This window comes from Paramisgurnus dabryanus, chromosome 10, assembly GCF_030506205.2.
Source record: "Paramisgurnus dabryanus chromosome 10, PD_genome_1.1, whole genome shotgun sequence".
In the NCBI taxonomy this organism is placed as follows: domain Eukaryota; kingdom Metazoa; phylum Chordata; class Actinopteri; order Cypriniformes; family Cobitidae; genus Paramisgurnus; species Paramisgurnus dabryanus.
Window position 1 is genome coordinate 19,661,844 of NC_133346.1, and position 25,601 is coordinate 19,687,444.

The window sequence follows — 25,601 nt, forward strand, 5'->3', positions numbered from 1 at the left end:
CTAAAATAAATTAAAGAACATAATTTAAGCTTGTTAAACACAAATTTACAGAGCCTCTGACATTACAGAGCAGCATTGCGTCTGTATTTGTGTTGATCAGTTAGATTAAAGTAATTTTAAACTTTAAAACTGAATTTAAAGGCAGACAATGCCCATTCTGTAATTTAACTTTGCGTGTTCAGAATTTTTACACGTTCACTGTATGATTTAACGAAATACGAACAGCCTAGTATTATATTCTGAATTGAAAAATTTACGAAAAAAAATACTCTTAATTTATTAGGGTGTTTATTTCCCCAATGCTCACTTGTCTCCGTTTCCTTGTTTTTAAGAATTAAGGCGTTGTAGTAAGTAGAACCTATCCATTAAAATTGTGACTTTAATTTATTGCGCCATGCGTAATTGCGCATGGAGAGGCATTTGCACTTCATTGCATATTTTGAAGCCCCAGCTGTAGTACTCACGGTTCGCCACTGCCATAGACACCTGAAAGATAAAACTGATTGTGAAAACTTTGTAGATTTTTTTTTTAATTTTCGATCTGTGACTATTTGTACAAGTACATATAGTGGTAGGAAGAAGCTAAGGCCCTGTTTATATTAGTGTGATTCTTATCTATATTGGGATTCCAAAAGAAATCTCTGTCAACTTTTAAATGCATTTGTAAGTTCATTTTTGTGCCTTACCGGTCTCAATCCAAGGGTTGAGATCAAAGGCTGGGATATTTTTACAGTTAACATAACTGTAAGGAAAGCTGAAGCGGAAGGGATCTTTGGGAACTTTCCTGATTCCCGTGTTGTCGCAAATGATGCGTGCCAATGACGCAGAGGCAAGTGAGGTTCTTTGTTTTTTGGTAAACACTCCAGGGTTCTCCCACCATAACCTGAACACAGAAGATTTGTGGTTAACCATAAACACATTGGCTAGTCTCGCATACTGAATACATGAGGATCTTTACCTGTCACCCTCACGGATGCGCTGGAACTGCATAGAGATAAGGCAGGCAAAAAGAGGGCCGACACGTCCACCGGGTACAAAAGGCTCAGAGACGCCTCCCAGCCAGACATCAATGTTTGCAGGGGTGCCGTAAAGCTTTACAAGCTGGCGTGCCAGTTGAGCGTTGTTCATCACTACAGCCAATTCCCTCTCATTTTTAGGAGTGGAGAGTCCACAGAATTGACGCCATGCATTATAGCCTTGAGAGGAACCAATGATTGATAACTGAACTGTAATTGTTGATCATTTTTTAATAGAGACACTTGGTGAAAGTTGTGTGTGCACTGTTTACCTGGTATACCGTGATCACGGCTTCTTTGCATGTTAAGGGAGGCAAGATCCAAAGCTATGTGGCTTGTAAAGGCAAACAGTCTCTCTCTAAGAGCATTCACCATCATGTGATCCTGTGTGTTTAATTTTGCCGGCCGGCCAATCAATCCACGGAGCAGAGGATCTATACCCCCTAAGCAAAACGTGAAGAAAAATCAGAAGTTGTTGAAGTTTAAATTAATAAAACCCTTTATGGCAAGTCAGTCCATTAGGCGGTCATCTTGGTAATGCTCCCAAGAAACGTATGCTTTATGGCAACTGGCATAAAGTGTAGTTTCTATCTGTTTGATTGAGGAGAGACTAAAATCTTCTAAATACTATAGGATAAGATCATTGTGCAAATATCTGTCAAATCACCATTAAAATCAGACAAAAATTATATCATGTTCTTCAAATGTGTATTTTCAGGCTGGCCTACCTAATGTGCAATCATCATTTGAAGTGAAAAAAGGTGACTAGCTCTTTTAACTTAAGGCATATGTTCCCGTGAGATCAGGCTGGATGTGCTGGTGACTGAATTTGACCAGCAAGACTTCCTTGGTCAACCAAACTGTTCTACAATTACAGCATATATAACTCGAAATCGATAGAAATTAAGTCACAACCTCGAACTTCGAATTAAAAAATGGAATCGTCGATGCTGCCATGCCCCATCCGGTTGGCTTGCCAAGTGAAAAAAATTGTGAGCGCTGCGAGTCAACCTCCTCTAACTTTGCTAGCTACAGCCAGTTAAAAGATAGCATGGTAGATTGTAAAAAATATGGACGTAGTGTCCTTGACATCACTCATTGGTTTGTGAAGATTGTTTTTGAAGCTTACAGTAGGCATTGCCTGCCATCGCCATCATGGCAGCACGTCACCACAAATCACTTGCAGATAACCGAAAATGGGGAAAGAGGCAGGACTTGGGTGAAGCTGAGGTGGCTGGTTGCTGAACCCATGCCTGTCTAGCTCGACAGCAGTGACAACAGTGGCTGTTCACCCCTCACTCAAGTGGCCACGCCCTTAATTATGCAGAACTTTAAGGCTTAATATAATTTTAACGGATGAGTTAGAAAAAATTCACCCCCTCACAGTTGTCATGAAGGGCAAAATTAGCTATACAGACCAAAAACACCTTTTGTACCAGGCTGTAAACATATTTTCTACTGTAAAGTTGGGCATTTTAACATGGAGGTCTATGGGAATTGACTCCCTTTTGGAGCCTGCCTCTAGTGGCCAGTCGATGAATTGCAGTTTAAGTCACTTCTGTATTGGCTTCATCAGATAGATCGGAAGGTTGCCCCTCGGTGCACACATGGCAGGGCATCTCCCAGTTCAAGGTCAGATATTATATTTCATAAAAGTCTAGTCTAAAAATGGCATAGCAACCTGTTCTTTCAACAAAAAGTAAAAACCGAGAACCGAATCGAACCGTAGCCTTAGAATCGAAAATGTAATCAAACCGAGGATTTGGAGAATCGTGCCACCCCTACAGTCTAGACTCTAGACTCTAGAGTATGTACAGTATAACTTACCCTCAAATATCACCCTCCAGGGTGAAAAGAAGGCCTCAAAAAGGGGCACGTTTGGAAACTGAAGATGGTTCTGGTAGTTTTCATTAAGACGGAATATGGTGGGTTGGATGGTCAGGTGGGCAAAACGGAATGCTGCAGTGGCAAAGACGTTAGCAATGCTGGGGTCCACTTTCTCATTGTAACCTGGATATACATCAAAGTGTCTTTTAAAGGCGTCAGGCCCCACAATGTGGGGCAGGTAATCTCGAACTACCATCACCTAAAGGAGAATGATTCTTGAGTGTTTGGTAATGCATATACATACTTTATCATTTGTCAATGGATTATTTATTCTTTACCTGTTGGTAGGCACCCACAATTTTCCGCGCCTCCTGATAGAGGGTTTCACTACTCCAACTTGGGTTAAGTACGCGGAGGGCACGAGCCAATCGGTTGTGCTCTCTCATGAATAATGCATGTAATGAGGTAAGAGCAATGTTCTCGTCAACACGAACATCACCTACACACAAAGTAAATGCATTAGAAGATACATAATGCAAGACTACATAAAACTAAAATTTATGTAAAAGCAACTGACCTGCAATAAAGCAAGGCACCTCTGTCAGGCTCATATCATTGAGTGTTTTCCCACGTGTGGCACACATGTTGCTCTTTACGCTGGTAAAGGGTAGGTGCTCTCGTCCATTATCATGGTACTGATTGTTGACACGTAGCAGACCGTAATCATTGGTCAGGTCACGCAGGTCCTTCGCCAGTCCGTCCTCGGCCCCGTAAACCTGTCCGGCATCTAGAAAAGCTGTCAAAGAGTTGATCTGTTCCCGAACATTGGCTGAACCTCCGAACATATAGGCAGTGTTCCCAGAACCACAGGCAGGTGATGATCGGAAAACTGGGATGCAGGAGCTTGGACTCAGACGGGAGTCTGTTTTTGGGACCTTTTAGGGAGTTCAGATATTATGTATAGCATGATATACCTAAAGGGGAATGGAGATGTCAAGAAAGATATTGAGTTACCTGGATTGGGAAACAGGGTTCAGAACGCTCACAGCTCTCATCACAGTTAAGGCCATTGCTGAAGGATTTAATGCTCGGTGAAAAGGGCGTAAAAGTCAAATCATGGTCGACCCACTGCCCGAAGATGGTGAGCATAAAGGTGAACTCACGATCACTCTTTACATCAGCATCTGCAGTGCTCAGAATACGATTGGAAACCAGTCTGACCTGCAAACATTGTCAGAGACAGAATTTAAAGCCTGGTAATAGATTTTTTAAGTGTATTTTAGTTATTCATAATTGTCTCCATCCTACCAGGGGCAATGCTGCACCATTGTACAATTTGTTTGGGTTCCACCCCTTGGGCTGTGAGACATTATCCTCATATTGAGCAGGCAGCCAACGGGCGAAAGGGGTGTTAGATGCACCAAGCAATGGGTTCTTCCTGGTGATAAAATTTTTTACTGATTAGCTAGGTAAACTGAGGGGTGAACTCACTACAAAATAATACACTTTACTTTCAAAGGTGATAGTGGTGCATCATTGATGAGTTCATGTGTTTATGTGAGCTAATGAGATGCAATCTAACATGAACCGAGGAGTTAATGATGCAAGGTTGTCTAAAATGCCACAACTGTGAATTCACTTGTGAGACTTAAAGCTGCAATCTGCTACTTTTGCTTCATCTACTTTATATACTTATCTTTAAAGGGACAGTAAGTAGGATTTTCCACCATCTAGTGGTGAAATTGTATTTTGCATTCAAACAAATAGTGCTCTCTAGTAAAGGTCTTCACAGGTCCACTTAGATCCAAAAACCCAAGATACGACCCAAAACCCGATCGGGTTCAGGTCTAAAAGTTCCACATGTGCCTCGGACATGGGTCGGGGAACAATAATAACGGCATCGGGTCTTGGGTAATTTAAAATGAATGTGTTTTAGCCGAACGGACCCTAGAAGACCTGAACTCTCTCGCGTGTTTGCGTCAATGTCCATTGCAAACCTTTCATCTGTTTTCCAAGAGCGCTTGTGACATTGTGTGGTTGACGGTAGGTAAATTTTTTGTTGAGACAGAAATGCCAGTCAATTTTAAATGTACATTTTAGCGATTACCGTAGTGTCGTCATTAGATAACAAAGTAAAACAAATGGAGCAGCTCGCCAATTGGTTGCTAGGCCACCAGAGTTTCTGTCTGTCTGACTGCTGCATGTGGGTCTGCAGAATGCACAAACGTGACGTCAGTGCCGTTTACATTCGAGTCCAGTCGGGTTAGAAAAAATTGCCATTAGTTCAGGTCGGACTCGGGTCTAATTTTCTCGGGTTTGTCGAGTCTTTCTTTAAAAAAATTTTTTATGCACGTCGGGTTCGGGTATAAAGTGTTTCGGGTCATTTCGGGTCGGGTACATTTCTTTGGACCCGAGAAGACCTCTACTCACTAGCACATCTCCAAATGCATGTTACAACTACGTTATGTGCTCACTGATCTCCTTGTCCGTTTCAGCTGGTTCACATGTTCTGAACAAAAACGTATTGTGGAAATGCAATGCGGTAGGCTAGTGCTTTTGTCCTAAAATCTACACACAGCACCTTCAATAGGTCAAGTTGAATAATGTCAAATGACTTTTCGTGCTAAATTGTACTACTTAAATGATAAATTATTACAATAAGCTTACTGATGTGAATATGTGTAAGATAATTAAATAGTTTTTAATGCAGATTTTTTGGAAAGTTGCACGATAACTGATTTTTGTTTATATTTAACCAAAAAAGTTACAGATTTCACCTTAAAAGAATGACACAGAATAAGGAGTGCATAACTGACCGATTGTTGCATACACTGGTGGCAGTCCGATACTTGTTTATGAGGGGTGTGGTCCTACAAGACGGGGGCCGAGTTTGAGCAGAACAACCGGTCAGACGCATGATGGTGTTAAGCTCTTCAGGAGTAAGCAAGTCTAAGTGAAAAAAATACATTGATGGGTAAGCATGAAACACTAGATGGAGCTGATCTGAGGTCAGTGAAAGGTGCTGAACTTATACTTGTAGCATTAATGGATCTCTTGTGTGCATGATGAGTTTTCTCAGCGATCAGTCTCAGCGTTTGTGCCATGTAGTCTGCGGCTCTCACAGCTTCACGTGTTTTTCGAGCCGGCTGTTTCAGCAGACGAAGTTTGTCCGAAGGTTTGATCACATCTTTGCGCACCCTTGCTAAACTCCTAGAATTGTGGAGGATTGTAAAAATAAAGATCATTGACTGGCATGAAGGTAAAGGAATACTGAGTCATTTTCTTGCAAACTTTACTCACTCATCCCGAGAAAATTTGTAAGCAGAATCTACAATTTTTTTTGCTTCCTCAAATGATTCCAGAATGAATCGTCTTCCAGCACTTTCTTCATTTGCTAAAAAGATGACGACATTAGACTTACACAGTTGATGAATAAATCTGAAACCATAACTTATTTTTCTTTAGAAGAGTGAGCTTCCAGTATAAATGACTGATGACTGATTTCTTGCAAACACAATATACAAATATTTGACCCTGGACCACAGAACCAGTCATAAGTTGTACACATCATTTGATAGCCGAATAAATAAGCTTTCCATTGATTTAGGTATGGTATATGAAAGGACAATATTTGGTCAAGACACAACCATTTGAAAATTTGGAATCTGAGGGTGCAAAAAAATCAAAATATTGAGAAAATTGCCTTTTAAAGTTGTCCAATGGAAGTTTTTAGCAACACACATTACTAATGATAAATACATTTTTGGTAACTATACAGTAGGAATTCACATAATATCTCCATGAAACATGATCTAAACTTAATATCCTAATGATTTTTGCCATTAAAAAAACTATAATTTGGCCCATACAATGTATTATTGTATATTGCTACAAATATACGCATGCGACTTATGATGGATGATGGTTTTGTGGTCCAGGGTCACATTTACAAAAATATTTATACTGTAATTGCACTTACCTAAAACATAAGTTGTAAAGGCACAACAGCTCACCACAAAAAGAAAAGTGTGCAGATTCATTTCTAAAACAAATATTTTGACATTTAGTTATTAGCCTACTTACCGACACAAAACACTTTAAATGTTAGATGGTGTAGATTTAATCATACAGATATTATTAGTTTTACTTTAATGCATTTGTTGGACACATTTATTCAAAGTGTCTTTGAGTGCATTTAAGTTTTTAAATACATTTTATTATGTGTGTTCCCTATGGATCGAACCCATGTTTGCACTGCTATAAATTTAATGCACTACCAATTAAGCTACTTTTAAAAATGAAATGAGCATAGTAGAAAAAGCATTTAATTTTGCATACCTAAGACCTTCAAACAAAAAACTGTCTTAACATCTCTCTCAGCATAATATTTGTTAAAGGACACATGAAAAAAAAAACACTGACAGAATTCACAAAAAGTTCATGAATACAAAGCTATAGTTTAAAGAAGCTATTAATATAGCTATTATGCCCTACTATAATATAAACATAAAAAGCAGATACATTTAAAAAGAAGAGATTTATCACCTTTATCAGATGTATTGATCTCAAGGTCTTGATTGTACTGGCTATTGATGGAGTGGCTGAGTTTTTATATCAACCCTCATCTTTATATGGTTAGGGGAGTAACAAGTTAATTTCCTTCTTCCTCCTTACATTGAGAGCTATTACAGTCTGTTGTTTGTTTTATTGGTCTATGTGAGTTGACATTGACATTTATACACAAGAACCTCCAAGACACTTTTAAAAAAAGTTAAAAAGCCTTTACTTCACATGGCTTAATTTTTTATAAAAACATGTGACAAATACACTCAAAGTATACATTAAAGACATAACTAATACAATATAAAGTTAAACACCATACACCATAACAAAATATAAAATATATAGTATTATATATAGTTTATATATAATAAAAAAATATAACTTTCAATGTATCCAGAAGGACTCTTTCTGTAAAAGCCTTTTAACCCGCTCCTCCTCTTATTAATCTAGGAACAAGTTTTATGCCGATAATCCTTAATGTACTCGGACTACCATGATATTTCTATAATGTAGGGCCATAAACTGTTAATTATTTCCCTGTTAAATAACAAGAAATTACTGGCAGCAGGATTACCATTATTTTCCTGTTATTTGAACAGTTAATTCCTGTTAATGTTTTTACAGTGCACTCCCCGTAATGTTTTTTAACAGGAATTTACTGTGAGTCACAGGAAACAACTGACAGCAGTGTTAACATTATTTTCCTGTTAAATCAGCATTTATTTTGTTTCCATTAAATATTGTTAATTATTTTAGCATAGTAACTGTGAATCACAGAAAAAAACAGGAAACAACTGGCAGCAGTTTTACCATTATTTTCCTGTTAAATTATTTATTTTGTTTCCATTAAATATTGTTAATTATTTTTAGCATAGTAACGTGAACCATTGTTATAGACATGTTCTAGCTTGAGTTAATACAAGAATAGGCATAATCCATAAGATAACACTTAAGTGAAAGAAAACTAATAGTTCCATGTTGAAATTAACCTTTTTTTATTGTAATACAAACACTAAAAGGTAAATAATTACAAATGTAGGCACACATGTCAGGATCCTGTCAGAATCTTGTCTTGTTTGAATGTCTTGTTCAATTTGACAGGGTTCTGACAGAAACATGTTCTGTGTGGGAACACGTGGCATGGTGTGTTGATATCAGGCCACATGTTTTTCTTGTGTCGTCTCTTTTACCCCACTCCCTTGTCATCCACATTGGTCTTTATTGTTGGATCCTTATCACCTGTCCTCAGAGATGAGTTCCATAATTTCACATGCTTTATATGTATTTCCCCATACTTCCACACTATAACTAATGTATGGGTAACACTTTACAATAAGGTTCATTAGTTAACATTAGTTAACTACATTTATTAACATGAAATAATAATGAACTGCACTTATACAGCATTTATTCATCTTTGTTAATGTTAATTTCAACAATTACTAATACTTTTATTAAAATTTTGTTAACGTTAGTTAATGCACTGTGAACTAACATGAACAAGCAAATAAAGCTTTATTTCTATTAACTAACATTAACAAAGATGAATAAATACTGTAACAAATGTATTGCTCATGGTTTGTTCATGTTAGTTAATACATTAACTAATGTTAACTAATGAACCTTGTTGTAAAGTGTTACCAATGTATGGAAGCACTAGGGAACAATAAAAGGTATGTAATGATTTTTCATTTAAAAAATCTTTAACTTTATATAATATTTGCAATTGACTTGTTCTTAATATAAGATATATGGGGCTTCCAATTTAGGTTATTGTCTATAATCACCCTAAGAAATGTAATTGTTGACACCCTTTCTATTTCAACTTCATTAATTATTAATTTACTTGTTGTGTTCGATAAACGATTACCAAACAATTAATTTTGTTTTGATTATATTTAATGTTAGTTTATTCAAATCAAAGCATTTTTTAGCAATGACATTTCTTTTTCCATTGTATCCAAAAGTTGATTCAGATTATCATCAGAACAAAATAAGTAATGCTCCTCCATCAATATTGGATCCGGACAGAATGGCGCAGCTTATGTGAGTAAAACACTTTAGTCCTATGTGTCAGTGTCACAGTGGCAGCCATAGACAGTAAAAGAAATGGACACAGCGACCCCATTGGATTCAACGGAGACAAGTGAAGTCAATTAGAAGCACGCACTTCCTGGGTGTCGAGCGTACTGCGCAGACTCAAACTGAGCTCAATGACGTGGATGTCACGTGAGCAACCTGTCTGGCAATTGTAAGTCTTCTAATAGCCGTGCCACGGGAAATCTGAATCACCTACTGAATCTTGCAGAGACGGCGAGCGTGAACAGGAGCACATTTTGGTTAGTATTCTGATTAGTAATCTCCCTTGACTTTATGCCTTCACGTCCACCCGATTGCCTCATAGTCAGTAAAAGATTGCCTCTGAGCTTCTCTCCCAGTCCATACGGTAATTTCTCTACTTGCGACAGAAAGTCGCAGGTTATGACGCAATCGTTAGCCTATTTTTACAAAAACTGCTTCTACTAGGACATAACGTAAGATACATGGTAATGGATGCTTTTATACATTTTCGTGTTTCTTTAGAAATAATTAATGGACAAATGGAGTCTTTAAACGCCTCATATGTAAAGTTATTCGCTGTCAAAGTGACGCCAAAATGAATGGGAGTCAATGGGATGCTAACAGCAGATGGGTGTTCGCTAAGCAATGACGGCGTCCAGGGAAGCTTCAATAAAATATGAAACCCTGCCCCCCTGGTGGCAGCCGGTGACTTCTCTTCCGAGGGAAGCAAAATCATGGTGCACACGCGTTGAAAGGGTTTATGATAAAAGACATGCGTGTGTGTGAGTAAAACACTTTAGTACTATGTGTCACTATCAGTTGCCGCCAGGACTTCTCTTCAGAGGGACGCGATTCACGTGAATTCATGATGCACACACATTGAATGTGATAAAAGACACGTGTGTGTGTGTGTGTGTGTGTGTGTGTGTGCGTGCGTGCGTGCGTGCGTGCGTGCGTGTGTGTTTGTGCGTTCGTTACACGCACGTCAAAAGGGTTTATGTAAAAGACACATGTGTATGTGTGTGTGTGTGTGTGTGTTTGTGCATGCCAGTGCTGCTACACACGCTTCGAAAGGGTTTACGTGTGTGTGTGTTTTTGTGTGTGTGTGCGTGTGCTTGTGTGTGTGTTTTTGTGCGTGGGTTTACGATAAAAGGCACGCGTGTGTGTGTGTCAAAAGGGTTTATGATAAAAGAAAGACACTGGGTCTTAAGACACTCACTTAACATTAAACTGATTACACATGAGATTAAATTGAAAGTTAGTTTGAACGAAAAACTGTTATCCAATCATAGCAGTGGGCGTTTACTTCCAAGTCGTCAATGCGGCCCGCCCATTAAAACTGCTAATTTCTCTAACCAGCCTTAAAACCAGGGTACAAAATGGCCTATTACTTATTGCTTTTGATGTTTTTGGATGTAAAAACCATGCTAACGTCATGACTAGACCTCAGACAACAGTATAAAACAATAAAAACACTCCATATTTTTTCAGTTTCTCTAGCAAGATGTCATGGTCAGCAGTGACGAATGCTTTTTTAAGATCTAAAAATACCCCAACAGTGTATTGTTGATTTTTTATTGCATTAGATATTTTCTCCACAAATTCTATTAATGCATGTGAGATTGTTCTTTTACTTCTAGAACCCATATTGTTGATTTCTTACTAAGGTGTATTTTATAACAAAATCATTTAATCTTGTGTAAAAGAATTACATAATTTAAATAAAGCATATTTGGCGTGCTGTCCGAGGAACAAACCCAGAGCACTCCCCCCCTCCTTGACTGGAATAGATATACCAGCTGAAAGTGAGGGATGCTGCGAAAACTGTCACTGAACATGGGTGATGGATCGTTTTATAGAAACTAATGCTTATTGGTTGGATTGCATGACCATGTTCTGGATCTTTTGGTATATAATAATAATAAAATTTTGATAATTGCTATTCTTTTATTGGACTAAACAGTTTTGTGTTATTCACAACAGTTTGAAACCCATGAGTTTTCACATCGTGCCTTCATGTAACTTGCTATGAATACTTTAACTTGTTGTTAATATTTTAGAATTTTTGTCAGAGTAAAAAACGTTGTAGTTAACCATCTACTGTATTAATTCCACAAAATAAAAATGCTATACAAAATGTGAAATGAGATCAATTCAAGCGCTATCAAACAATGTTTAAAATAGTTACCACTTTATTCACTCTGTTTTGGTAAATTTCAGCCGGACTAAATTGGATAAATCTCTCTCAGGCATCTCTGGCTCCAGGAAGTCCTCCATAGACCATCCCAACCATAGCTTCAGCAATTTCACTCTTCACTATACTCCTCATCTCCTCTGACTACATCTGACCTTCACTGCACATCAGAGCAAGATGAATCAGAGAAACACTACTGCAACATGTGCACATTTAAATGATCAAATATTAGCCCATTTGTAAATCTGAGTTACTGTGTGTACAAGCTTTACATTACATTTTTGAACCTGTCTGTCAAATCCAGGCTAAAGGTTCATAATCTAATTATGAGATTAGAAGCATCAAGGATTGATTTCAAACGTTGATCTTACTCAGTCAATATTAAAGATATCAAGGTTATATTTTTACAGAATGGTCTTTACATCACAAAAATACTTTATAGAATATTACACATATTAAACTTCTTCCCATTATTTTTCAGAATAAATTCCAATAAAGGACTACAGATACTTAACTGATACTCACCGTCCACTAGAAAACCTATTTGAGTCCGTCCCATCCTGTTTCAGGAAACCCTGGCTTGCCTATGTGTTGCATCACAGATGCTTATCTGTGTGGAGTAGTAATACTGTATCTAGCAGTTACATGGCAATCTGCAACGTGATTTTGAGACTCAGGAAACAATCTAATCACATGAGGTCAAAGACATAAAAAACAATATTGATTTGCTTGCAAGTGGGAGGGTTTGGGGCGCACAGTGCTGCACCCTAAGGCGGATCTGAAACCAGCCTATATATATATATAAAATGAGCTACAGTACGTCTGGTTCTCTCTCAAGGGTTTTTCTCAAAAGGACTTTTACCTACTAATAAACAAAAATGTTGTCCTAGGAGTTTTTTCAAACCTAGGTAGCCAAATCAGGGTCTTTAAAGACAAGACTTGTTATTTGAAGGTTGCGAAGTCCACGAAGCAAGGTCTAGCCTATGGGGGAGTTTGTTCGTCATTAGCTGTTCCTGCCCACTACGCTTGTCAGTGGGACACAACAGCAGCAGAGACCAATCAGACTTTTAAAAATAAATATGGAGCCAGATATTTTTTTTTTTAAATATATATATGACACATTGATGCAGATTAAACTACTTGACAGTATATAAAATGTACCAACCTTAGAAATATACATGCACAACATTGCCACAATAATATTGATTCACATCACTAAAACATAATTTATAATAATAAATGTTTATTTCAAAATCACAGTACGCAATGAATCTTGGGATGGCCAAGGCTGAAGGATCCATCCTTCAGGTGAAACAAAGGCCGCATTTGGAGGCTGCATGTGGAGCCTTCAAATTGGGACAGTGTTCGTCCCGGCCTGGTGAAGTCATTGCCCTTTAAATATGAATTGGTATGCACCTATTGGCTTAATTTATAATGTTACTTGTAGAAGACAGTTCTTACCTGCTAGTATGGTTTAATCTTAGCCTCTGTACTATCCTACTTTTATTGTCCCCTGTTTCTTTATTTTCTTGCTTTTATTGATGTAAAGCTGCATTAAAAAAATATTTTTAAATATTGGTTTAAATGGTTTATTAAACTTACACCTAATCAGCATTTTAAAAAGTTGAACTCATTTGCCAATGAATCAAATGGCATATAGGGCCGGTTTCCCGGACAGGGATTGTACTAGTCCTAGACCAAAATAAACAAAATGCAACAAAAGGAATAAGTGCTAAAAGTTTTATGAAAACTCCCACTGCATTAATGTCACGGCCAGGGGCTGGCTACTAAACCTAACGCCACGCCCCTTCTCAACTTCCACCTCGAGGAGGTCCCCAAAGCCAACCCAATGACCAAACAACACGAGAGCAGGTAAGTATTAAAACAAACTTTATTTAAATATTTAAAATAACTGGGGGAATGGGGAAAAGGGCAATTAAAACTAGCGGCCTCTCTGCCTTCCAGGCAGACCACAGCACGGAAAAGTGGCAGAAGGGGGAAGAGGGCAACGGGGGTTCCAGGGGCTGGTGACCAAGATATAGGGGGAGAGGGGACAGGGAACACAGGCTCCTGCCAACTCCGCTAACCGTGGCGCCCTCCTCTTCTCTCCTGGAGGCAAAGACAAAATAGTGTGAACTTGGGGTGTTATCTCTCCCTCTAACTGCGGTACCTGTGTCACGTTGGCCGATACTTCACTTCTCACTCCACTTTGTGTTTCTTTCCACAGGTTTCAACTGGGACGTGGAGGCTCGTGTAACCTGGACTAGGATCGTCCTCACCGGTCGGTTTGCTGGTAGCTCTTGGTAAGTATGGTTCTTTCCCACAGGTCACTCTCCAGACATTCACTCCCGTCTCTTTTCTCCCTTTACAGACAGCTTGGACACGACAACACAGTTAGTGCAACTTGGATACTTCTCACCTCTCTGCTGCTTCCAGCTCGGGGCGTGTAGGACTGTCCACAGTTTGTTCTACTGACGTTCACTCTCGTTCTCTCTTCCTTTACAGGCAGCTTGGACACAATAACACAGTTAGTGCAACTTGGATGCTTCTCACCTTTCTGCTGTTTACAGCTCGGGGCATGTATGACTGTTCACAGTTCGTTCTGCTGACGTTCACTCTCGTTCTCTCTTCCTTTACAGGCAGCTTGGACACAATCACACAGTTAGTGCAACTTGGATACTTCTCACCTCTCTGCTGTTTACAGCTCGGGGCAGGTATGACTGTTCACAGTTCGTTCTACTGACGTTCACTCTTGTTCTCTCTTCCTTTACAGGCAGCTTGGGCACAATAACACAGTTAGTGCAGCTTGGATACTTCTCACCTCCCTGCTGTTTACAGCTCGGGGCATGTATGACTGTTCACAGTTCGTTCTACTGACGTTCACTCTCGTTCTCTCTTCCTTTACAGGCAGCTTGGACACAATAACACAGTTAGTGCAACTTGGATACTTCTCACCTCTCTGCTGTTTACAGCTCGGGGCAGGTATGACTGTTCACAGTTCGTTCTACTGACGTTCACTCTCGTTCTCTCTTCCTTTACAGGCAGCTTGGACACAATAACACAGTTAGTGCAACTTGGATACTTCTCACCTCTCCGCTGTTTACAGCTCGGGGCAGGTATGACTGTTCACAGTTCGTTCTACTGACGTTCACTCTCGTTCTCTCTTCCTTTACAGGCAGCTTGGACACAATAACACAGTTAGTGCAACTTGGATACTTCTCACCTCTCTGCTGTTTACAGCTCGGGGCAGGTATGACTGTTCACAGTTCGTTCTACTGACGTTCACTCTCGTTCTCTCTTCCTTTACAGGCAGCTTGGACACAATAACACAGTTAGTGCAACTTGGATACTTCTCACCTCTCTGCTGTTTACAGCTCGGGGCAGGTATGGCTGTTCACAGTTCGTTGTACGGCGTTCTGTTCGACAATATACGAGGGCGGGCTTACGACAGCTGGCCTGCACAGAAAGGCAAACGACGATTGTTTTCCTAGGGGTCGCCGGGGGCAAAAACCCTCTCGGCGGATGCACTGATCAGCAGGGGGCGAACTGTCACACCGTCTCACCGGGCCGAGCGCTGCCCTATCCTCAATGCCCGTAGGCCGATCGAATACCGGACAGGGGCGCCCCTTTGTAGAGGCCACGGGCGGCGGAAACTGCTTCGCCTCTCGCTCTGCCACAAGATAGAACACACAGGTAAAATAGCAATATACAGGTTCGAGGTGGTACTCACACATGCACTGCCAGCTTCCAAGTCTTCACCGCCACACTCTGTAACTGTCGACACACAGACGGGGCGCCTTCCAAAACCCACGCCGTCACTTTACACTTGAATCGCACCCAGCACACAATAATTAAGGTTACTCACAACCGTCAGCCTCTCCGTCTCCTCCTCAGTAGAAGGATGATGCGGGGTACGTCTGACAAGACACACAGCACTTGCACAGCAACCCACAGCAAATACACAGCACCACTTCAACGTGAAAGGTTTTTCAAAATGACATAGCCTCACCCACCACACTACAAGTGTACACACAAGACGTCCGACGTCCTCCACTTCACTAAGGTCGGATGGGGGCGATGGTACTACGGTCGGAGCTTTTGGTTCTGCTGCTACGGCTGCTCAATCCACTTATTCCTGCGGCTCACCTACCACGCTAGATCAGGGGTAGGGCCGCCTTCCTGGAGGCGTTCGATAATACACAGGTTAGTAATTATGTTTCCGTTAAATCCAGAGCCAATACTCACAGCGGTCCTCTTGGAAAATAGTTTACAAACTGCTTCGTTTCCTTCCTCCTTGGTTACTCCAAGCGTGTCACAATCTCGTGTTTTCTTCTACCCACAGGGCTTCCTCTTACGGTAGCATCCACTGAGAACTACGAGAGAGAAAGAGAGAAAGTGCAACCAACTGCCAACGTGTACCGGACGAGCACAGCTCCGTACCTCAACTCACACACTAGACACCCAGACTGTGATTTACACTGGTCTAAAATACTCCTCTGTGTGCTGTAATCCTCCAATCAACCGGCGTTTCTCTTAAACGCCCACAGCTGCACTCTATTTCGCTGATTACAGCCCTCGTGATGCTACCGGATGTCCGGTGTTTCCTCTTCCCGGTCTGGGCGGAAACATCCGGGCGGAACCAAAGTTTCCCGACTTTCGGTTCCGCCCAAAAGATCGTCACCCTGTGACATTAACTTGATTTTTTATAGCATTTATTGATCCGTAAAATGAAAATGGTACATAAATGCTTCAAACAAGGAAGAGAATTAGGCCAGAGAAGTAGCTGGACCTGCTTATACCAATTGCACCCAGAGAAACCTCTATTCACAGACAGTCTCCTTTCTGTAGCTTTAAAATGACCCGCCCTTCAGCTGTGCAATCTGATTTTTCTTTAAAGCCATAGTGTCCACAATCAGAGTTCCTCTGCATGAGAACTGAAATTAACACACTTTGGTTATAATGATTCTGCTGTAGAGGACCTATCTGAACACCACAGAGTTTTAGCAGAGGCAGGGAGGATGGAGCCAAGCAAGGCAAAGAAGGCTGATTTTTGTTAGGTGGTGTTAATAGGAGGTCCAGGCATACCTGCTACCCACTTTTGACCTGGAATAACAGAAAAGAGAATGTTACTTTCAGATTCAAAGCACCACTATGTAAGACTGGCTCACGGCTCCCCTGTGTGCATGAAAAGCGCAATTCTGTTATCAGTGTTGTATCACTGTTGTTGTATTGCTTCGCCGTGGGCAGGGCATGTGAATTTGTTGACAGAACCGGTAAATGCAGAAAGTCATTTGGAAACCATGTCAACGGAGCAGGTAAGGTAGCCAGTGTGCCTGTAAGTAGGGGGTCTGTATGCTCCAACCGGAGTGTGGTTGTAGCCACTAGGAGGCTGCTCATGTTGCAGCATCATTATAATCCAGCTTGATAAAGAGAACATTGAGTGAGGTTTATAGCTTTAATAGAAATTGGGTTACCTTGTCCCCCTGGTGGTCCGGTGGGCCCTTAGAAAGACTCTGCGGTATCTGAAGAGTTAATAAACAGAGTTATACATTTTCTGCTTGCATTAAAGACACAAATCAAAACGTTAAAAAACAAGCACCCTACTGAGCTGGTCTTCCAGTCTGGTTTTAGCTGGACTGGATGGAAGACAAACTAACCACCAGCTTGACCAGGCTGGAAGCTTGCGGTTTAGAGTTGCGTTAGGAAACAAGGTTTCACTTATGTAGTACAGTTTGAGCACTGTGTTAAGCACCCCAAAACATTTTGGATTTTGGGGCTACTTTGTCACATCACACCTATCTTGTGTATAGCAAAGAACTCTGCTGGGATATTTGTAACCCAATGCTCATTTTAAGATAAGACAGCATCGAAAGACACTTCAAACCTCATTTCCACTGTCTGAATTGCCGACGCCACAGACACCTGAAAGATAAAACTGATTGTGAAAACTTTGTAGAGATTTTTTTTAATTCCCAATGTGTGACTATACTATCATACAGTACAAGTACATATAGTGGTAGGAAAAAGCTATGGCCCAGTTTACATTAGTGTGATTCTTATCTATACTGGGATTACAAAAATACATGTATTTATGAGTTCCCTTTTGTCCCTTACCAGTCTCAATCCAAGGGCTGAGATCAAAGGCTGGGATATTTTTACAGTTAACATAACTGGAGGGTTTGCTGAAGCGGAAGGGATCTTTGGGAACTTTACTAATTCCTGTGTTGTCGCAGATGATGCGTGCCAAAGATGTAGTGGCAAGTGAGGTTCTTTGTTTTTTGGTAAACACTCCAGGGTTCTCCCACCATAACCTGAACACAGGAGACTTGTGGTTAACCATAAACACATTGGCTAGTCTCATTTACTGAATACATGGGGATCTTTACCTGTCACCCTCACGGATGCGCTGGAACTGCATAGAGATAAGGCAGGCAAAAAGAGGGCCGACACGTCCACCGGGTACAAAAGGCTCAGCGACGCCTCCCAGCCAGACATCAATGTTTGCAGGGTTGCCGTAAAGCTTTACAAGCTGGTGTGCCAGTTTAGTGTTGTTCATCATTACAGCCAATTCAGTCTCATTTTCAGGGGTGGAGAGTCCACAGAATTGACGCCATGCATTATAGCCTTGAGAGGAACCAACGATTTATAACTGGACTGTAATTGTTGATCTTTTCAAAAGAGACACTTGGTGAAAGTTTTTGGTAAGAGGCCAGAAGGTTTACCTGGTATACCGTGATCACGGCTTCTTTGCAAGTTAAGGGAGGCGAGATCCGAAGCTATGGGGCTTATAAAGGCAAACATTTTCTCTCTAAGAGCATCTACCATCATGTGATCCTGTGTATTTAATTTTGCCGGCTGGCCGATTAATCCACGGAGCAGAGGATCTATACCGCCTAAGAAAAAGGAAAGAAAATCAGAAGTTGTGGAAGTTTAAATGAATAAACCCCTTTATGGCAAGTCAGTCCATTAGGTGGCCATCTTGGTAATGCTGATAAGATAGTTGATTCAACAACGAAGATCATCAGGACTTTACCTAAAATTGTCGTAAGGTGAAAAATCGGCCCAAATTTAGCCTGATTATCTTGTGATGTGTACCCAGCTTAAGTTTTATCGGCAAGACTTTTTTGGTCAACCAGCTTCCCCAGAAAGACCATGCTGGTTATCAAGCATCACCAACTGTGTTTTGCTGTTTTGTCAGCTAGACACCACCAAACCAGCAATAACTAGTTTTTAACCAGCCCTTCTCATTATTGTCCATGCTACTGTATACTACAACAAATGTTGTACAATTACAGGATCTATAACTCAGTCTAGAGTGTGTAAAGTTTAACTTGCCCTCAAAGATTGCCCTCCAGGGTGAAAAGAAGGCCTCAAAAAGGGGCACGCTTGGAAACTGAGGATGGTTCTGGTAGTGTTCATCAAGACGAAATACCATGGGTTGGATGGTCAGGTGGCCAAAGCGAAATGCTGCAGTGCCAAAGACGTTAGCAATGCTGGGGTCCACACTCTCATTGTAACCTGGATATACACCAAAGCGTCTATTGAAAGTATCAGGGCCCACAATGTGGGGCAGGTAATCTCGTACTACCATCACCTAAAGGAGAATAATTCTTGAGTGTTTGGAAATGCATACAGTATACATATTTTTTTCATTTGTCAAAAGATATTTATTCTTTACCTGGTGGTAGGCACCCACAATTTTTCGTGCCTCCTGATAGAGGGTTTCACTACTCCAACTTGGGTTAAGTATACGGAGGGCACGAGCCAATCGGTTGTGCTCCCTCATGAATAATATATGTAATGAGGTTATAACGATGTTCTGATTAACACGATCATCACCTACACACAAAGTGAATGCTTAAGAAGATTCATAATGCAAGACTACATAAAAATAAAGGCCAACTGACCTGCAGTAAAGCAAGGCACCTCTGTCAGACTCGTATCATTGAGTGTTTGCCTACGTGTGGCACACATGTTGCTATTTACGCTGGTAAAGGGTAGGTGCTCTCGTCCATTATCACTGTACTGTTTGTTGACACGTAGTAGACCGCCATCATTGCTCAGGTCACGCAGGTCCTTTGCCAGTCCGTCCTCCGACCCGTAAACCTGTCCAGCATCTAGAAAAGCTGTCAGAGAATTGATCTGTTCACGAACATTGGCTGAACCTCCGAACATATAGGCAGTGTTCCCGGAACCACAGGTAGGCGATGATCGGAAAACTGGCATGCAGGAGTTTGGACTCAGGTGGGAGTCTCTTTTAGGGACCTTTAAGGAAGTGCAGATTTTATAAATAGCATGATATACCTACAAGAGCATGGAGAGCGTCAAGAAAGACAATCATCGACTTACCTGGATTGGGAAACAGGGTTCAGAACGCTCACAGCTCTCGACACAGTTAAGGCCATTGCTGAAGGATTTAATGCTTGGTGAAGAGGGTGCAAGACTCAAATCGTGGTTGATCCACTGGCCAAAGATGCTGAGCATGTAGCTGAACTCACGATCACTGGTTACATTGGCATCTGCAGTGCTCAGAATACGATTGGAAACCAGTCTGACCTGCATTCATTGTCAGAGACAGAATTAAAAGCCTGGTAATAGATTGCTTAAGTATATTTTAGTTATTTATAATTGTCTCCATCCTACCAGGGGCAATGCTGCACCATTGTACAATTTGTTGGGGTTCCACCCCTTGGGCTGCGAGACATTATCCTCATATTGAGCAGGCAGCCAACGGGTGAAAGGGGTGTTAGATGCACCAAGCAGTGGGTTCCTCCTGGCGATGAAAAATTTAGATGCAATCCAGCATGAACCAAAGTGTTAACAATGATGCAAGGATGTCTAATATTGCGTGCACAAAATGTCACAACTGTGAATTCACTTGTGAGACTTAAAATTGCAATTTATGAACTGGATTGTTTTTATTACCTTGGAACGGGCAGTTTTTATCTACATACACAGCAGGTCCCAATACATGGAGGTCACCAGTTTGCAAGATTGTTTTTCTGCCGCAGCCATAAATGGACAAACTGCTCTACAGAAAGCGATTCGTCACTACATTGTCTCAGACGACGATGACATGTTTATACTGGGGTGGCTACTGTAGTTTCTCTATGGCAGGGATGGGCAACTTCTGTTCTGGAGTGCCGTCGTCCTGCATAGTTTAACTCAAACTATAATTAAACACACCTGAAGCAGCCAATTTAGGTCTTACTAGGCATACTAGAAACTTTTAGGCGGGTGTGCTGAGGCAAGTTGGAGCTAAACTCTGCAGGACACCAGCCCTCCAGGAACGAAGTTCTATGGGTTTCGAAAGGGAGGGGTGAGCTGTGCACTGAGCCATTGGTTGCAGTTTGCAATCTCACCACTAGATGGCACCACTAAAATCCAGACAGCACCTTCAAATGGGTCAAGTTGAATGATTTCACGTTGACATTTCCTGCAAGATCATACCCAACAAACTTAAATTATAAATCATTACAATAAGATTACTGTTGAGAGTAGTGCATTGATATGGCTTTCAAATGTAGTCGACTCAAATCGCCTTAAGTTCTCTCAGATTTGAATCTTAATTCTGTTACAGATCTACATCACTGCATAACACAGTTGCATGATACCGGTCTGTTGCCTGTTCATCACGAACGATCTCTACACTGACCTACTGCCCTCAAACACATTTTCCCACATGTGGAATATGAGGTAAGGATTTTTTATGTACTTGCACTAAACTAAAAACTTTTATATTTAATAATAAAAAAAGAGTTACAGATTGCAACCTTAAATAATTACACAGATTAAGGAGTGCAGAACTGACCGATTGTTGCATACACTGGTGGCAGTCCGATACTTGTTTATGAGGGGTGTGGTCCTACAAGACGGGGGCCGAGTTTGAGCAGAACAACCGGTCAGACGCATGATGGTGTTAAGTTCTTCAGGAGTAAGCAAGTCTAAGTGAAAAAATACATTGATAGTATTGAGTATGGAACACTGGATGGAGCTGATCTGAGGTCAGTAAAAGGTGCTTAATTTATACTTGTAGCATTAATGGATCTCTTGTGTGCATGATGAGTTTTCTCAGAGATCAGTCTCAGCGTTTGTGCCATGTAGTCTGCGGCTCTCACAGCTTCACGTGTTTTTCGAGCCGGTTGTCTCAGCAGGCAAAATTTGTCAGAAGGATTGATCACATCTTTGCGCACCCTTGCTAAACTCCTGGAATTGTGGAGGATTGTAAAAATAAAGATCATTGACTGGCATGAGGATAAAGGAATACGGAGTCATTTTCTTGCAAACTTTACTCACTCATCACGAGAAAATTTGTAAGCAGAATCTACTATTTTTTTTGCTTCCTCAAATGATTCCAGAATGATTCGGCTTTCAGCACTTTCTTCATTTACTAAAAAAAATATGGCAACATTAGACTTACACAGTCGATGAATAAATCTAGTAAAACAATTACACATTTTTCTTTAGATCAATGAACTGCCTGTATAAATGCCTAACGACTGCAAAACAGGATTTCTTGCAAACACATTACAAATATTTGATCCTGGCTTACAAAACCAGTTATTTATACATAAATAAGTTTTCTATTGATTTAGGTATGGTATATGATAGGACAATATTTGGTCAAGGGGTACAACTATTTGAAAATCTAGAATCTGAGGGTGCAAAAAGTATCAAAATATTAAGAAAATTGCCTTTAAACTTGTCCAATTCAAGTTTTTAGCAACACATATTACTAATGACAAAAAATGATAATATTGACCCATATTGTTGGCTATTGTTACAAATATAAAAGTGTGACTTATGACTGGTTTTGTGGTCCAGGGTCACATGTATACAAACATTTATACTGGAATTGCACTTACCTAAAGCATACGGTGTTAAGACACAACAGCTCACCACAAAAAGAAAAGTGTGCAGATTCATCTCTAAAACAAATATTGACAGACATTTACTCCTGATGATGATTAATTAAATTCATCATTAAAATACTAACATTGAAAAAAGAATGATAATTTAGAACAAGGAGATAGCCTTTTTTACCTGTGTATCAGACGTGTTGATCCTAAGCTCTTGAGGTTTTGGTGTGTTAGCTATTGATGATAACGCTTTTAAACCATCCCCTATTCTCATGAAGTTGGGGGAACAAGTTGATCTCCTTCTTTCCCCTTACACTGAGAGCTATTACAACGTGTGCTGTTTGTTTTTGTCAGGGAGTCAGAGGAGCCATCACCATCCACCAGCCACAGATCACCCTCACCTGAGTATTAACGACACGCACCTGTTCGCCCTCATCAGCCAGCACTCAGTCACCGTCTGGTTCAACTATACCATTTTTTTACCCAAATATTGTATTTTACTTACCTGTTGTCTTACTGTTTACCAAGCTCTACTAAGACCTTATCCTCTGTCATCTCTTCGTCTCACCTTGCACCATTCGATTCCCTGGAAAATACAAAGACTGATTATCACAAAGACAGTCTGCCCTGGACATTCACAATATTCGCATACTCACCCCAGAAGCCTTCACCATTGCCATATATACTCTGTGTTCCAATAAACCTCTTTTATTATGATCACTTACCTCTGCCTTTTGGTCTGTTATTGATCTTTGTGCCACGTTTATGCAGGTGGCACACAGATTTACATTCATTCTGAACCAGGTGACTACACAGCCATTGCCTTTCTCAAACACTGTGTTTCAGAGATAAAAGTATAGATGGCTCATAACTACCTCTGCCTGGATAGTGAAAAGACGGGGGTGATGTTTGGCTCGTCTAACCAATTACGTAAAGCGGGCTATGCAACAATTAATATAGATGGCTTAGTGCTAGAGTTTAAAAAACAAAAACTGAAGAACCTGAGTGTTATTCTTGCTTCTTACATTTGAACCCCACTTACAGATCACGGTTAAAATGTCATTCTTCCATCTTAGAAACATTGCAAGACTGCATCATATGTTATCTTTTACATTGGCAGAAAAACTGATAAACACCTTTGTTTTCTCCCGTATTGATTACTGTAATGCTCCGTTAGCAGGTGTATCTACCCTACTGAAAAATCCAGCTAAGACCAGCATAAGCTGGTAAGCTGCTTTTAGCTGGTCTCCCAGATTGGTTTTAGCTGGTTTTGCTGGTGTAGCAAGCTGGTTTAGCTGTGTTTTGGTCACAGGAGGCAGCTGTGGCTTGATACAGATGCATCGCAACCGACCGCTCCTCTGCCGGGAAAGCCGTGTACCCCTTAACCCCTGCCATGGAGAGTGGTGAGGGTCGAAGGCTTACAAGGCCTATTGCGGTTGGAGAAAGGAGCTGCCCAAGAACTTGTAATCTATTCATGCACCTCGGGGAAGAAAGGTACTGTGGAGGCATGAGATCGACCAGCGCGAGTTATTGCTTGATTGAAGATGTTGCTACTAAGGGTGGACCAACCAATTATTAGGTTTAGGGGGCAAGCACTTTTTCACACAAGGCCATGTGGGTTTGGATTTTGTTTTCCCTTCATAATAAAAACATTCATTTAAAAACTGCATGTTGTGTTGACTTGTTATCTTTGATTAACATTTAAATTTCTTTGATGATCTGAAACATTAAAATGTGACAAGCATGCAAAAAACATAAAAAATCAGGAAGGAGGCAACACTCTTTACACCACTTTAAGTAGGTGAATAGGGTAAATATGGTTACTGTAAGTGATAAAGTGTAAATTAAAGCAAGTAATGCTAGGGTCACATTTATTGTTGAGTGTTGTGAATTCCCAAACCTACTACTTTATATTTTGGGCACTTAACAAAATACTGTACAAACATGCAGGCAAACAGGCAAAAATTAATTTCTAGCAAACAAACCTAATCACAGACATGCAGATTCTTGCAATTGTGTAAGAGGGCTGTGAATGGTTTCCATGACATTCCTGGCAGATGTTTGCTAGTCCACGAGAGAAAAAAACTTTAAGCCTGATTCTTGTTTGATATTCTGGCCTAGATATAGCATGGGTCCCTCTAGGTCTATGTCCAGTCTTTTTTCCCCATTTTATTACCCACTCACTACAAATTTAAATTCTGATTACTTGCGATACACTTTATTGTCCCCTTAGGGAAATTTTATTGGGCAATAATGTATGCTGCATCTTCAAAATCACATTCAATGCTTCACATTCACATACAATCGTTCCGCCGGACACGTCCCGAACATGTTTTTGGGTTCGTTCTCCAGAAGTCGCGTTGGTCGACCGCATACGTCATCAAGGTTTAATATTTCGGGGTTTAATTTCAGAAAAGCAACCTTTACATTTCAAGGTAAGAATGAAACTACAATGATTTTATGTCTTAAAGCAACACTATGTAGTTTTTTTTACCTTTAAATAATGTCTCTAAAATTATTTCAGTGATAGAACAACTTATAACTGGACAAATTGTACTGTTGCTGCAACCTGAGCAGCCTCCTAGCTGCTACAAGCACACTCTGAAAGTGGCGGTGGAGGGTAGGAAACACAGCCCCGCCCCTCCCCCTGCCTGCAGAAGAGTGTCTGATACCAGGCACTGTTGCGCTTTTCAACCACATGGGGGGCTGTAAGTCATTTTTACATGGAAACTACATAGTGTTGCTTTAAAAGAAATAAATCTTAATTTTCTAATGTATTTTAACTGAAATGTGAGAACCTCGATGACGTATGCGGTCGAGCAATGCGACTTCCGGAGAACGAACCCGAAAACATGTTCAGGACGTGTCCGGCGGAACTGGCACAAATGGCCACCCTAGGGCCAAAGGTGTTGGCATCCCTAAATGTTTTCCAGAAAATAAAGTATTTCTCACAGAAAAGTATTGCATTTATACATGTTTTGCCATTCTCAACACAAAAAAAAACAGAGGAAAAAAGCTAATTTTACATAATTTCACACAAAACTCCAGACAATATGCAGGACAAAATTATTGGCACCCTTA

The 25,601-nt window shown here is 40.5% G+C and overlaps 2 protein-coding genes across 2 annotated transcripts; both read right to left on the reverse strand.

Moving 5' to 3' along the window:
• Positions 1-460: 460 nt before the first annotated feature.
• LOC135779467 (myeloperoxidase-like) lies at positions 461-12,220 on the reverse strand. The gene is made up of 13 exons (XM_065290180.1): positions 12,187-12,220; positions 6,144-6,237; positions 5,878-6,053; positions 5,660-5,792; positions 4,152-4,281; positions 3,858-4,064; positions 3,421-3,778; positions 3,182-3,342; positions 2,844-3,102; positions 1,289-1,459; positions 959-1,196; positions 687-883; positions 461-486 (listed from the first exon to the last, which is right to left on the reverse strand). Exons 1-13 carry the CDS (start codon positions 12,218-12,220, stop codon positions 461-463), a joined length of 2,184 nt encoding a protein of 727 aa, XP_065146252.1.
• A 4,166-nt stretch (positions 12,221-16,386) lies between these two features.
• LOC135779634 (myeloperoxidase-like) lies at positions 16,387-24,287 on the reverse strand. Its single transcript, XM_065290420.2, has 17 exons — positions 22,705-24,287; positions 22,527-22,589; positions 21,958-22,051; positions 21,692-21,867; positions 21,473-21,605; positions 20,305-20,434; positions 20,011-20,217; positions 19,569-19,926; positions 19,340-19,500; positions 18,997-19,255; positions 18,384-18,554; positions 18,048-18,285; positions 17,776-17,972; positions 17,546-17,583; positions 17,136-17,183; positions 16,747-16,764; positions 16,387-16,595 (listed from the first exon to the last, which is right to left on the reverse strand). The coding sequence occupies exons 2-16, from the start codon at positions 22,585-22,587 to the stop codon at positions 16,750-16,752; spliced, it is 2,286 nt and encodes a 761-aa protein (XP_065146492.1). The 5' UTR covers positions 22,588-22,589; positions 22,705-24,287; the 3' UTR covers positions 16,387-16,595; positions 16,747-16,749.
• Positions 24,288-25,601: the final 1,314 nt, after the last annotated feature.

Excerpts from the sequence above, each read along its gene's own strand:
- LOC135779634 (XM_065290420.2), bottom strand. The coding sequence starts at position 22,587 with ATGAATCTGCACACTTTTCTTTTTGTGGTGAGCTGTTGTGTCTTAACA. Across the intron at positions 20,218-20,304 it reads ATGGTGCAGCATTGCCCCTG|GTCAGACTGGTTTCCAATCG; the intron begins GTAGGATGGAGA and ends CAATGAATGCAG. Across the intron at positions 18,555-18,996 it reads CTGGAGGGCAATCTTTGAGG|GCGGTATAGATCCTCTGCTC; the intron begins GCAAGTTAAACT and ends CCTTTTTCTTAG.
- LOC135779467 (XM_065290180.1), bottom strand. The coding sequence starts at position 12,220 with ATGGGACGGACTCAAATAGGTTTTCTAGTGGACG. Across the intron at positions 4,065-4,151 it reads ATGGTGCAGCATTGCCCCTG|GTCAGACTGGTTTCCAATCG; the intron begins GTAGGATGGAGA and ends CAATGTTTGCAG. Across the intron at positions 487-686 it reads CAACCCTTGGATTGAGACCG|GTGTCTATGGCAGTGGCGAA; the intron begins GTAAGGCACAAA and ends TTTATCTTTCAG.